This window comes from Neoarius graeffei, chromosome 21, assembly GCF_027579695.1.
Source record: "Neoarius graeffei isolate fNeoGra1 chromosome 21, fNeoGra1.pri, whole genome shotgun sequence".
Taxonomy (NCBI): Eukaryota; Metazoa; Chordata; class Actinopteri; order Siluriformes; family Ariidae; genus Neoarius; species Neoarius graeffei.
The window spans coordinates 31896000-31909665 of record NC_083589.1 but is presented as its reverse complement, the minus strand read 5'-3'; the positions used below and the strand labels follow the sequence as shown (position 1 = coordinate 31909665).

At 41.6% G+C, this 13666-nt stretch overlaps 1 protein-coding gene across 3 annotated transcripts in view; it reads right to left on the bottom strand.

The window, feature by feature from the left end:
* Positions 1 to 13666, bottom strand: part of taf3 (TAF3 RNA polymerase II, TATA box binding protein (TBP)-associated facto) — a 146586-nt gene that overhangs the window by 117102 nt on the left and 15818 nt on the right. For all 3 annotated transcript variants that reach the window (XM_060902980.1, XM_060902983.1, XM_060902981.1), the window contains exon 2: positions 13120 to 13380. In XM_060902980.1, coding sequence (XP_060758963.1) covers positions 13120 to 13380 — 261 coding nt within the window. The remainder of the gene's footprint in view (positions 1 to 13119; positions 13381 to 13666) is intronic.

Sequence of the window (13666 nt, the reverse complement as noted above, 5' to 3'; positions counted from 1 at the left end):
GAATGAGTCAGTTTGTACACCCTGACTCGTACTGTAACTATATGCAACTCTAAATGGTTAAAAAGTAATGTGGCGTTTATTACCGAATTATAAAAGAGGTCGGCTAGTCCTTTGCAAAACTGCTGGAGTATCAGAAGAATAAAACACTTCCGGATGCGTGGTTATGAGAAGGGACCGCCCTGGTGTGGATTCTTCGCTACTTATTAAACTCGCTTGCTCAGACTTTACGGGAAAATATCAGACCTCGGTAGCTCGGTCCGTACTGTCGAGACCTCGGTCTGATATTTTCACAAAGACCAAGCAAGCAAGGTTAATAAGTTTTTTTTTTTCTTCCACGGTCCAAATCCTGCGCTCTGATTGGCTGGCGAGCGGGTCCATATCCTATGGTACGGACCCCAGTTACGGACCTCTGGCGACTCGCTCGTTCACAACAAACAGTAGCATTTTGTGTCAACATTTCTTTTTTTTTTAAATAAAGATTTATTTATAATATCAAAAATCTTGTAAATATTTGCCAGCATTTCTCAGGAGAATAGCATTAATTTTACAGCATGGATAGGGATAACGACAGTGTTCACAGCGAAAGCGAGTTTTACTACCCTGAGGAAGAAGAAATAAAAGAACATTTCAGGAGAAAGCTAAAAACCTCTAACTGTTGCTAACGCCGAGCAAAAACACGGCTGAATCCTGAATGACTCCTATTTGTATAAATAGGGGACTACATAGGCGGCAAAATGTAGGTTTTTTTCCTGCCATGGAAGTGCACTTGTATACCGAGGAGGAAGCCATTTGCATTACAGCCGTGAATGAGAATTCAAAATGGCGGCTCGGCTCGGTTTTCCCTTTCGGGCGCTCTCGTTTTCTGTTAGAATTTGGTAAAGAAAAAAAATATATATATTATTTACCAGCTTAAGGTCGGTCCGTATGGTGAAATACCGTGACCTCGGCCTTGAATACTGACCTCGGCCCAGAGGGCCTCGCTCAGTACTTTCAAGACCTCGGTATTTCATGATATCTCCCAGCTGATAAGTCTCACGCGCGCGTGCACAACCTTTTTAAAATTATTTCCAAAATTAAAATACAGTCATTATAATGAGGCGTGACGCTGCTTTCCGTCACGTCACATCTGTAACGTAGTCCAGTCAGGCATACAGAATAAACGTCCAGCGGCTTCAAAACTGAATTTCGGTTCGCGGTTTCCGAATGCTCCTTGTTGCTCGTTTCTTGAATAATAATAACAACAACTCGCCGACTCATTTGTCTTTCGTCTGTTTTTGATTTAACCCATTGACGCCTGAAACGCCTGCAAAAAAAGTCTGCAAATGCCTAAGCCAGTTTTTAGAAAAGGTCCCCATCTGCCTGAGGGTTTTCTGAAATAAAAATAATTAATTGAAAACGCCTATGAAAAAATTCAATATCTCAGCCTCTGTAGCACATAAAGACATGAAATAAGTTGCATTTAAAAGATAAAATTCCTCTGCTTTTATTGGATCATGCTCATTCAGAACACTAACACATTTTTATTAAAAAAAAAAAACAAATCTGGCATGCGTCTTCAAAATAATGACAAATCAAAATGCTGCGTTATGCAGCAACCAGCATTTGGGGCAATGTTGCATGACACAGCATCCGGCGTCAATGGGTTAATTAATTTTGCGTCATTTTGTTTTTTTGAAAGCTGGTGCCTTGGAAAGAAAGTCTGTAATCGTCCACGGACATTACGGGAAAACGCTGCCTGACGAGGAACCAATCAGAGCGCGTGATTTTACCGGAAGTAGCTCGTGCCATATAACGCTGCCACGCCCTGCCCCATTTGTGCTTTATTCCTTACATAAAACATAACTAGAAGAGTGAAATATAATAAAAATTAAATTGCCTTTGCGAGGTTGTCTTCAACTCACTAAAAATCAGAAAACAATGTGTTCGTTTACTTGTGCTGGAAGACAAATTAAGCTTAAACGTTTACGCAGGCGAAGAAATACAACAGCAGAATGGTGCTTTTTAGGGCACGAATAACAAGGGAGACCCATTTTGTGGTTTTCAAATGGTCTCCAAGTGGCGAATTAAATAAATCAAGACACGTAATAGTTTCACTTAACCCCTCAGAGCCGTGTCTCGCTCTGGCATAAAGGCAAGAGTACATTACTGCCAAAGCAAATATGACAAGAAAATTGAAGGTTAATAACAGGTTAATACAACAAGATTACTGTAAGTCAGTCAAGTCTCAGTCTCTCCCTGTCTCTCACAGAACCGGATAAAAAGTTTGCTTTAACCTCCGCAGCTCTAATAAGTCGAGACAGAGCCCCAATCTCACATCCCTGGACTCGACCCAGCAGAGAGGGCTCTTCTCTCCTACTTCTATTCATCTTGTGCCTCTCGCTCCAGCTCTCTCTGCATAGAGCGGCCCTTTATCACGCAGCGTGATCGCTGGTAATTTCAGTGTACAGATGCAATCGCTCGCTCTCGCTCTGCCATCCCTCCTTCCCTCCGGAGCAAATGACAATAAGCTTCAGCACAATAGACAAACAAGTGCCTGTAGACTGAAACCTGGCTACAGCTCTTCTCTGCTCTCTCTCTCTCAAAACACAACAGCGGCTCTAACTCTCTTTTTGAGGAGTCAACATTGAGACTTCCATTTCAGTTCATTGGGATAAATGAGGTCTTTTTTTTCCTGTTGCAATTACGACCACCTGACATGTAGGGCTGCAACGATTCGCCACAGTGCACTGAAAATCGAGTTCGTACCTGCCGTACCGATTATCGATCCATGGAGCTGTATTTTCGGTTCGATTCGGCGGCATTTTTAAACGCACTTTTACCGCACAACCGTTACACTTACTTTGTTAAATTGATGCGAGAAAGCAGTCGGCCAGAGCTTTGCTTCAAAATAAAACATGCAGTTTGTCTGGTTTGGGTCCTTGCTCTTGTCCAATCAGAGTAGTCGATACTTTACATGGCAACGCTGTTGCTGGGCACTGAAACAGCGGAAGCCAGGCTGAAAGATCCTTCGTCTCATCTTAAATCGAAAGTTTGGCTACATTTTAGGTTTCGAGGAGACACGAAGGACATTGCAATGTGCCGCATGTTATGTTGATGCAAAAGTACTGAAGTGTTCTGAATTTGTACAAATATTAAATAACTCCGTTTGAAGAGGAACGTGTGAGAGTGACTGATCCTCACTGCTCTGTGCTCAGGAATTCAAGTTGCCGAAATATCCTTATTTTATAGATTTTGTTTTAAACATTTTACACTTCCATATCCTGTTCCCCAGCCAGCATTTGGAACGTTTTCGTCTTTGCAGACAAATTTCAAAAGGATTTTGTTAATTAGGATAGGTGTATGGGGGCCAAGTAAAATTTTGGATTAATTTCACAAGTGATTTCAAAGTTTTGAATTGAAGTCACGAGTGAAATTGATCCTTAATTTTATGAGGAACCATACGATCACTTGTTTATAATATATAGGGCCAAATTCATACTTCGGAAGCCATTCGAGTTCACATTTGTCATTCACGTTTTCTGAACCAATCAGGGCGCGAGACTATCTTGCACGTTTGAATCAGTTTCTAAAGCGTCTTTCATCATGACACGGCGACACGACACGAGGATTTTGAAAGTGGTTTACAAAAGCCTGCATTACTCTGAGTCTGGTTCGTAGTTTTCCCCATTTTCTTTCCTCACTTCTGCATAAAACTGCGATAGCACCTTGTCTAACTCACAGCATTTATATGCCACTAGAGAGTCATTTATTTGTCTTTCTGCGGCCCATTTCTTAAACACGGAAAGCCAAAACCTCATACTTTTTTGGTATTTTCATTTTCGCTTGCAGTTTTCAATTGGTTTATCATTTCTTCGTCAAATATAGCGAAATGCGGCATTGCTGAGTCAGCCATTTTGTTGACAAAATTTGCTAATTTTTGTAACTGTAACCAAGCAACGAACTAGCCAATAGCATTTCAGAAATACGGCCGTGTTAAGGAAAAAAAAAAAAAAAGTCCTCCTTGATTGACCAATCAGAATTGAGTCATTTGGCCCTATGGATTATAAAAGTGTAAAATCTGACGTTTGTTTGCCCTTTATATTTAGTCGCAGAATCAAATCTAAATGAATCGAAGGGTCTGAATCAAAGTCTTCGTGAATTGTTACAGCCCGACTGATCTGTGCAATGTGTTTTTCACCTACTTTATAATTTCTCCAATTTAGTATTATAGATAGATAGATAGATAGATAGATAGATAGATAATTTTACACTCGTGTGGCTTGATGCGTCCTCTTCTGCTGCAAACAGGAAATTTCCCCACTGTGGGATAATAAAGGTCTTTTGTGCGGCAGTACAGTGGTGTAGTGGTTAGCACGGTCGCCTCACAGCAAGAAGGTCCTGGGTTCGAGCCCAGCGGCCAGCGGGGGCCTTTCCGTGTGGAGTTTGTATGGTATCTGCGTGGGTTTCCTCTGGGTGCTCCGGTTTCCGCCACAGTCCAAAGACATGCGGTTAGGTTAATATGGGACGGCCTTGGGCTGAGGTGCCCTTGAGCGAGGCACCGAACTCCCAACTGCTCCCCGGGCGCTGTTAGCATGGCTGCCCACTGCTCCGGGTGTGTATGTGTGTGTACGCGCACGCTCATTGTGCATGTGTGTGTTCACTGCTTCAGATGGGTTAAATGCAGAGAGGAAATTTCACAAGTGTGTGATGAATAAAGTTGTGCTTTCTTATCTTGTGAGTCTATCAGGTATCGCCAGTACTTTAACGGATTCCTTAACCACCGTTTCTAAACAAAACACTTTTGGATGTTGATTACTTTCCTGTATCACCACAACAGCGGCGAGACACGACGAGTCCTGACACAAAGCCAAGTCACAGCGACTACACTAAACATGACTATGTTTCAAGAACATCACATCGGGATGCGTTTTATTTCTTGTACCACAAAAAATGGACATTTTTTCAGAACGCCATTTCATACCATTCTACCCAATTATAGCTGCATGTAATCTAACGGGTTCATTTACATTCCAGCAGCTATAAACAGCCATTTATCAACACTTGAGCGGTAAAGACAAAAAGCACAAGCTCGGTCCTGAAAACTTGCCCATGGAGGAAAACTTCCTGATTGTTGCAAGTGCTGATACTTACACAAAGCTTCAACAGATCCAAGATTACACATTTTCCTTTGTCAGTATTTTTGGATTAGTTTGTATTCCCAAGCTTCGATTACATGGTGCATCTACCAGACCAGTCCCGGTGTTACTATGTTAGTGTTTTACTCGGAGTCAGGTAACAAACAAAACACAGATTTAGGATGATTCAAATTGATGAAAGAAAAAAATAAAATTAATCTCAGGTTGAGTAATTTTAGTTTTTCCTCGCTATAGTTGTGTTTAAGAAGCATAGAGCAATAACCTACTATAGAGAGAATTAGGGCTGCACAATTAATCGAATTTAATCGAAAATCGCGATTTTGGCTGCCACGATTAAATTAAATGAAAATCGCGATTTATTTCCATTTAAAATGCGAGCTCTGCTGCATATCTGATCAAGCACTTTTTGACCAGTACACCGCCAAACCATTAGGGGGCGAACCGATGCATGTAAGGTTTCATTAAGGCCTCTGCATGCTCTTGCGACAAGGCTTTCGCAGATAGCTTTTCGCAGACAGTTGTAATTTATCGTTGAGCGGGGAGTAATAGGCGTGCGCGATGTTATTCACCGGCACAACGCAAGGGGGCGCGAAGTCGCTAGGAGTAGTTGGTGGGTGTGGTTAGTGGAGCGTTTATCCTCCGGTTACTTATAATGACTAGAACTTTTTTTTTATTTTTATAATGACTAGAACTGGAGTCGTATAGATGTACGTACTTCCTCAAATCAACCGCTCTTCATGCTGCTCCATCTTCGCTCGTGTTTTTAAAAATGCCGGTTGTGAAAACAAAACAAACCGGGAAAGTAGGGAAGCGGAAGTGCGTACAGCGTATGTAGAGTGGACCAATCGGAGCCCTCTTGTCTGCGAGGCTTCTGCGGTGGTCACAATTTTTGGGAGGTGCGCGCAGAGCGTCTGCGAAGGTGGGGGGGCTACGCAGACACTGTCTGCGACGCTATCTGCGAGGACTGGGTTGTCAACATAAATTGGCCTTTACTCCGCCTAAATAAGCAAGCAAGCCAAGTGCGCAGAGCTTCAGTGCAGCGGTATCTTCAAGGGGTGATAGCGTGAGAGTAGGTAACAGATTGAGGTGAGAGAGAAAAGCTAACTATGTCGGAACAACAGACTATTTAGCACTGGAGGCAATGCTGTGAGCTGCCTTCGCTCATGTTTAAAGCCAGAGCATGTTGATCGGCTGCTCTTTCTAGCTAAAAACTTGTAGGCCTCAGTATAATGCTATGTAATTGTTGCAATTGAGTTTTCAGTTCCTTCATCCTTTGGTAATTTCTTGGATAAATTTCATTTATTTGTCATTTGGAAATCAGAATTTCTCTTTTAAAATTTCATTCTGCACTGAAAGCTGTTCATATTGTTTGTTTGAATATAGTGAAATAAAATTTAAGTGATTTGCCTAACGTCAAGAATAATCGTGATTAATAATTGTGATTACAATTTTGATCAAGATAATCGTGATTATCATTTTTTCCATAATCGTGCAGCCCTAGAGAGAATGCACATAACTTCACTCTAGGTGGAAGTAACACCACTCTAATGCCGCAAAAACACCCCCCCCCCCACTAAAATGGGAACAAGCTGTTGTGTGACTGACTGTACAAATAGATTCAACAAGAAATCAGCTCTTTATAGATTGCTGAAGAAAAGACAAGCAAATGCAGGTAGTACAAAAGTTCATACAAGATTAAGAAAATACCTACTTGTGATTAACTTGTCATTTTCAATACAAGGATACATTAGTGAGGAGTCCATTATATACTAAGTAACTTTAAAAACGCACATTGATAAAACTTGCTGAATTCGTGCTGAGTTTATCTCAAGAAGAAAAGAAATAATCACAATGGAAAAATAACTTCGTTCCGCCTGAATAAGTTCCAAATCTGTGCTCAAATCAGAATTTAAGGGAGTTGTACTCAATAACGTACAATATGACTCGGGTAGCCAATGACATGGACAGGCTTTAATTTTCAAACAAATTTTGCATACACTGTACACATAGTCTTGCCTATAAATACCCGGGGGAAATGATGGGAAAATTGTCATTATTGAAGATGCCACGCCTAAGCCAAAATCAACATGAACAGGCCATCGGGATGTTGCGTGCCGGAAGTACACAGACAGAGGTCGCCCGGCACTTCGGTGTTCATCATTCGACCATTTCCCGTTTGAGTCAGCGTTACAGACAGACAGGGAGCACCAGGGATCGTCCACGCCCTGGTCAGCCTCGAGTCACGACGCCAGTTCAGGATCAGCACATCAGGCTAGCTCACCTCCGTGACAGATTCCTGACACCCTCAGTCACTGCTGCCACGAAGAGTGAACGCCTTGTTGCAAGCAAATGGAGGTCATGCACAATACTGAACCTGTAATTTCGTGAACATGGACCAACTGTCACTTAGAATTTTTTTTATTGTGAATTAATTCTTGAGTTTGACAATAAATGTCCTTTATCGATGTTTCAAGATGCGTGCGCATTACATACAATATCATAAATTTCAAATATATGCATGGATCTAAAGTGATATCGTGTTGAATTCCATTGTGCGTTTTTAAAGTTACTTAGTATACATTCCTAAATTTTATCGTGTGAAAATCAAATTGTGAATTGAATCGAATCATGAACGTGGCGAATGGCCACATGTCCATGTATAATGCGTGTTGGTCACTGTGATCCAGAGATATTGGGCCATCAGTTACGTCACAAACACAGATGATTCCCTTCTCTGTAACAAGACATGAATCTCTCAGGCTCTCTGTGGGACAATGTGACATCTGTACATTTTAACTCTCTCGGACGTTCGGACTGGGACCTCTGGTGTTCAAGTAGTGCAACTGCATTACATGCGTCATCAGAAAGCTGATCTTACACATCTCATCTCATTATCTCTAGCCGCTTTATCCTGTTCTACAGGGTCGCAGGCAAGCTGGAGCCTATCCCAGCTGACTACGGGTGAAAGGCGGGGTACACCCTGGACAAGTCGCCAGGTCATCACAGGGCTGACACATAGACACAGACAACCATTCACACTCACATTCACACCTACGCTCAATTTAGAGTCACCAGTTAACCTAACCTGCATGTCTTTGGACTGTGGGGGAAACCGGAGCACCCGGAGGAAACCCACGCGGACACGGGGAGAACATGCAAACTCCACACAGAAAGGCCCTCGCCGGCCCCGGGGCTCGAACCCAGGACCTTCTTGCTGTGAGGCGACAGCGCTAACCACTACACCACCGTGCCGCCCCTGATCTTACACATTTTTGTCCAAATTTCATTTAAAACCAGGAGCGTCACTGTTCATGATGAGACCACTGCATTAGCGTACTGCAACAGATAAAGAGGACAATCAGCAGTCAGTCAGTCAATCTGAAGAAAAGGGGAAAACCTCAGATCATTCCACTCCACTAAACAGCAGCACATTCGTGCACATTCCTAAAGCAGATACACGTGCTCCGAAACTACTCAGGTTTTTCCGCCACAATCTCAAGCACGCGGACCCTGTTCATTAGCTTCATATGCAAGTCGTCACAGAGCCGTGTACGCTACAACGCTCAGAGCCTTTACAAAAATCTTGCGTTTTGTCAGACACGCACTTTCATCATTATTAGTCCAGTACACGGCATTCGTTCATCTTTGTTTAGGAATGGAAAAAAGATAAACATTTACGCTTTAAATATTACACAAAAGCACCCATATTTTCCTTCTCATCACTGCATCTGCTTGTTAAAAATAGCAACAGGGTGATGGCACAGGGGGTAAAAATTCATTTCCTATTTAGCATGTGCCAAGAAAGCCAAAAAAAACAATTTGCTTGGTATCGCTGCAATTTATAAAGGTATAGTTTGTCCTGTACCATCTGAGCAGGAAAACCTAGATAGACAAACAGAACGCAATATGGAAGTTCTCAACTTGTTTACAGTTATATCAGATGAAACTTTTTAAAAGCATCGTTAGATAAAAGCTACAGAGATCTGTATGTGGCTGTATTTCCAACTGCAGCAGTTTCAGAGGAACTCTCAAGCCCTGAAGTGCACTTAGAGAGCGAGAGGCACCCAGCTGAGCACTGGCTCCAAGCCCAGTTAGGCCTCCTGTCCTGGCTGGAGAGTCAGTCTCTCTCTCTCTCCCTCCTTTCTACCACACAGGCTTTCTGCCATCCGGGCCGGACCCCCAGCTAACCCCCCCCCACACACACACACTTCCTGGCCGACCTGAAACGACCCCGATCATGTCTGCCTCTCCACCACCTGCTGACAGTGCCTTGTGTATGTGTGTGAGATGAGAAGGAGTGTATGCGCGTGTGTGGTGCCAGACACCAGGACAGGAGCCAGACAGGAAGTGTAGGAGGATGTCGGCAGGTGAGACAGCGGCAAAAGGGATGAAGGTTTGAACAGAGGAGAGCGGTTGAGGCAGACAGCTTCTGAGTTCTCGGCCTGGGGGGGACACGACCCCCACACACCTCATACTAGCTCCTTCTGGTCCAACAAAGAGTCTCTCCCCCACCCAAAGGAAGTCCAGAAGATCCAGCGCAGATTGTGATCTGAAACATGATTAACTGCGTAGAACTATTTACTCGTCAATAATTAATCTGAAGACTTGAGATGTTCCTCCCTGTGTTACTTTAACAAATCAGTGCAATTTCATTTAAGTGCGCATTAGTTAAATAAATACCTTATGCAATTAAAAAAAAAAAAAAAAAAAAAAAAGATCAGTTATTAATGCCATCATGGTTTGGAACGAACATACACATACATTTTATATATATATATATATATATATATATATATATATATATATATATATATATATATATATATATAAAATATTGTGTGTGTGTATATATATATACACACACACACACGTAAAATATTGTGTGTGTGTGTATATATATATATATATATATATATATATATATATATATATATATATATATATATACACACACACACACTATTTTATATATATATATATATATATATATATATATATATATATATATATATATATATACACACACACAATATTTTATATATATATATATATATATATATATATATATATATATATATATATATATAAAAATGAGATGGTACCAATCTGATACAAGAACAAAAAGGGGTGGATCAGATACCAGGGAAGAAGTTTAAAAAAAAAACCCGCATTAGATCCTGCAACAAGTCAAGAATTGGAAAAAACGTATTTTTAAAATTTAATATTTACATATAGAGACAGGATTGTATTTAATTCACCCTGGATTACATTTAATTTCAAATTGACTGAATGTGAAAGAGTAGCTGAATTCCCAGTCGCTTCCAGGTGAATGTGGAGCCACTAGAGGGCGACACAGCACCTCAACCTGTTTTTACACCTTTTCAATTTCATATCAGTTTGCATGAATTTAATTTGCAATGGTCCTGTATTGTGCACTTATTTACAGTCGTGCCCTTCAGATTATTAAGATACTCCTCCACTGGGCAGTACTGAGCTTTGGTTCTTTTAAAATAAGACCACTGTCCCCCCCCCCAAAAAATGTAAATAAATAAATAAATAAATAATTTAAAGAAGCCATGACACAAAGTAACATCCCAAGTCAGCTGGTAAATATTAAGGTCATAGAAGTGTTTCGGGAAAGGAAAAACAGGATAAGTTAATTGAATGAATAAACTTGGAGTTGATTAGGTTTTAGAAAAAACACCATGCATGTTTCACGTTACGTGAAAACCAAGGTGCTAAAAAGACCAGACTAATAAAATTCAAATCATACTTAGAACGACCTGAATTCTCGATCAATAAATAAATTAAACTATTACATTTAATAAATAATTCTATATAAAATAAATAAAGTGCACCTTTAAAGGACATGGGACATGGATTTTTTTCTGGGTATAATTATGTATAAAGGACATAAGAAATGCCATCTAAATCACTGCAGGGCGTCAAAAATGTGAAAATCACCACATTATTCAACTTTTTCATACATCAGCGTAAAACAATGATTCGTTAATGAGCTAGGTGGTCACGTGACCCGTGACGTCACAAAAACTTTCCAAGGAGCCAGCGCTTGGGAATCTAATGTAAACAGGTTACCGAAATGGACACCATCGACAGTGATATTCCTGATGTTTCACAGAGATGTGAAGTTAGACCCTATCAATTCGAACCGATAGCTGGAAATTCGCATGAACATGGATCTTGTCTTTACTCTGACGGGTCAGATGATTCTGAGAGTGAGAGTTCATTCAATCCCCATGAAACTGAAAGCGGTCGGCTCGATAACACTTCCTGGTAAGTTAAAAACAAATCTGCTCAAAGGCTAATGATCTGTTGAAAGAAGTATTATTTTTGTATCATACATTGAAAGTTCATCATAGATCTAGCTAAAGTCCGTTGCAAGCTAGTTTTTTTTTGCTGATATTTTTCGAGATTGATTGAGATACAATGCTTCCAGAGTCCGAGATGAAAACATTCAAAATGGCGAAACGAGTCAGAATTATGATAATCAATAACTGATACACCCAAAATTATAATCCTAATCCTTACCGCATGAGGCCCATGGTAAAACCACACTTCCAGGAGGGGCTGCCGTCTGCCTCCCAAGCCGGCCGAGAGCGCTCCTCGTCGGGCACGGCCAGGCGGGCGAATGCCCTGGTCCGTCCGCCCTGTCTAAAAAATAATGGTACAACTCCGAGTGAAGGTATCAATGCGCTGCCGAAGCGCGCAGAAGGTGTTAGTACGCCTGTCATTATAGTGCAGACTTTCCATAGCATAGAAAATCGCCACGTTTCAATTTGTGTCACTGAACTTTGTTTCATGTCACTGGTCATATAAACCTATGTAAACAGGAAAAACGTGGAAGAGTTTGGTCGCATCTAACTACAGACCCAAAAAATACCGTTGGCCATGCTGAGCCTAGCTACATTGCTAACAGGAGTGACAGCGCGTCTGACTGCGTCTGACTGACTGGGAGGTCGCAATACACCATGATGTTCAATGTACGTTAAACACTCTAAAAACGAAACAATTTTCTTGTCATCCAAGACACAAAAACTATTTTGTCGCATTCGTCATCATCACGATTCACACTTCTCCATATTCATCTACCCGCTTGTGCTGTACCCGAAAGTTTTTGTGACGTATGATCACGTGACAGCGGCTCTTCCGGTTGTAAAATATGCATATCGGAGCTCGAGCAGAAATGCCATATAATCATCACGAATATAACGATTTTGCTGAATTTAATAGATAATTTTGTATTTGTTGATGCAATTTCATATTTTTAATGGAAAGAAACTGATATAGCGTGCATTTATGTTTCATGTCCCATGTCCTTTAAAGTGGTCGGCATGTTGTGTAAATCAAACAGTTCTAACCCCAAAAAATTCCATTTTAATTCCAGCTTGTAATGCAACAAAACAGGACAAACACCAAGGGGGATGAATACTTTTGCAAGACACTAATTTGCATAAAATTGAGAAAATCTCAACTCGCATGTCACTGAAATCATGCACATGTGCACCACAGAGCCAATCCCCCCCCCAAAAAAAGCAGATTGCCCTCGCTGCAGAACCAACATCCAAGGGGTGGAGTGAGACTTGATCCATCTCCCATCAGCCTAACTCCAACCTTCGCCCACAAGACACTGTCCAACATGCAAACACGCGCACTTCTCCAGACTGAAACACACAGCGCTGTCCCAACTCCGCCCAGGTAGGAGGAGCTACACCAGGCCCCACTCCACCCCTTGGACTTTTGGTTCTGCAGTGAGAGCATTTCTGTGTTTCGATACAATTACGTGAACTTTTGCATTAAACCCAGTCGCAGTGTAACACTTTAGGTTTAAGTTTGTGTTGCTTTGCTCTCCATCATCGTCATGTGAATTTATATATGAAATATAAACCGGTCCTGCTCTGATTTACTGAGATCCGTTCCTGTACACACTGCATATTTGGGAGAACAGCCCTTCTGTAAAGCGTACCTTGGTGTAGCGGGGCGAGGGGAGGGAGGTATTCTGGGATGTAGTCCCTCTTGTCTCCACGCAGGGCGTTGCGGGCGTCCGTGTCAAAGCTGGAGGTGGGGAACTGCAGCATGCTGCTCTTGCTGATGGGGAACTGAGGGATAGAGTGGAAGAACCCCACCGGCTCCAGGTTGTTGATGTAGTCTTCCAGCTCTGCCACACTCACCCCCATCAGCCCAAAGGCCTGCTCAAGGTCACTCAGCCCAGGGTCTGTCCGCCCATCTGCAGACAGAGGAACAAAAATATGGATGCATGCATAAAGAACCTCTTCATTTCATTTCTCACTATTGTTTCAGATTAATTTTGTACTCCAATATAATAACAATTGCTTCATACTTTCAATAAACCGAGCCCCTTTAAGTGGGATTCATTAAAACACAAAGCCGAGTGTTGAGTTTACTGATCTGAAGACTTGACTAAAGACACCCCAGGGACATCTCAATCAAGAAATTCTGCGTGAAGGTAAGAACACATTTCCGGTTCTAGTGTAACTCTCAGGGAACAGTCT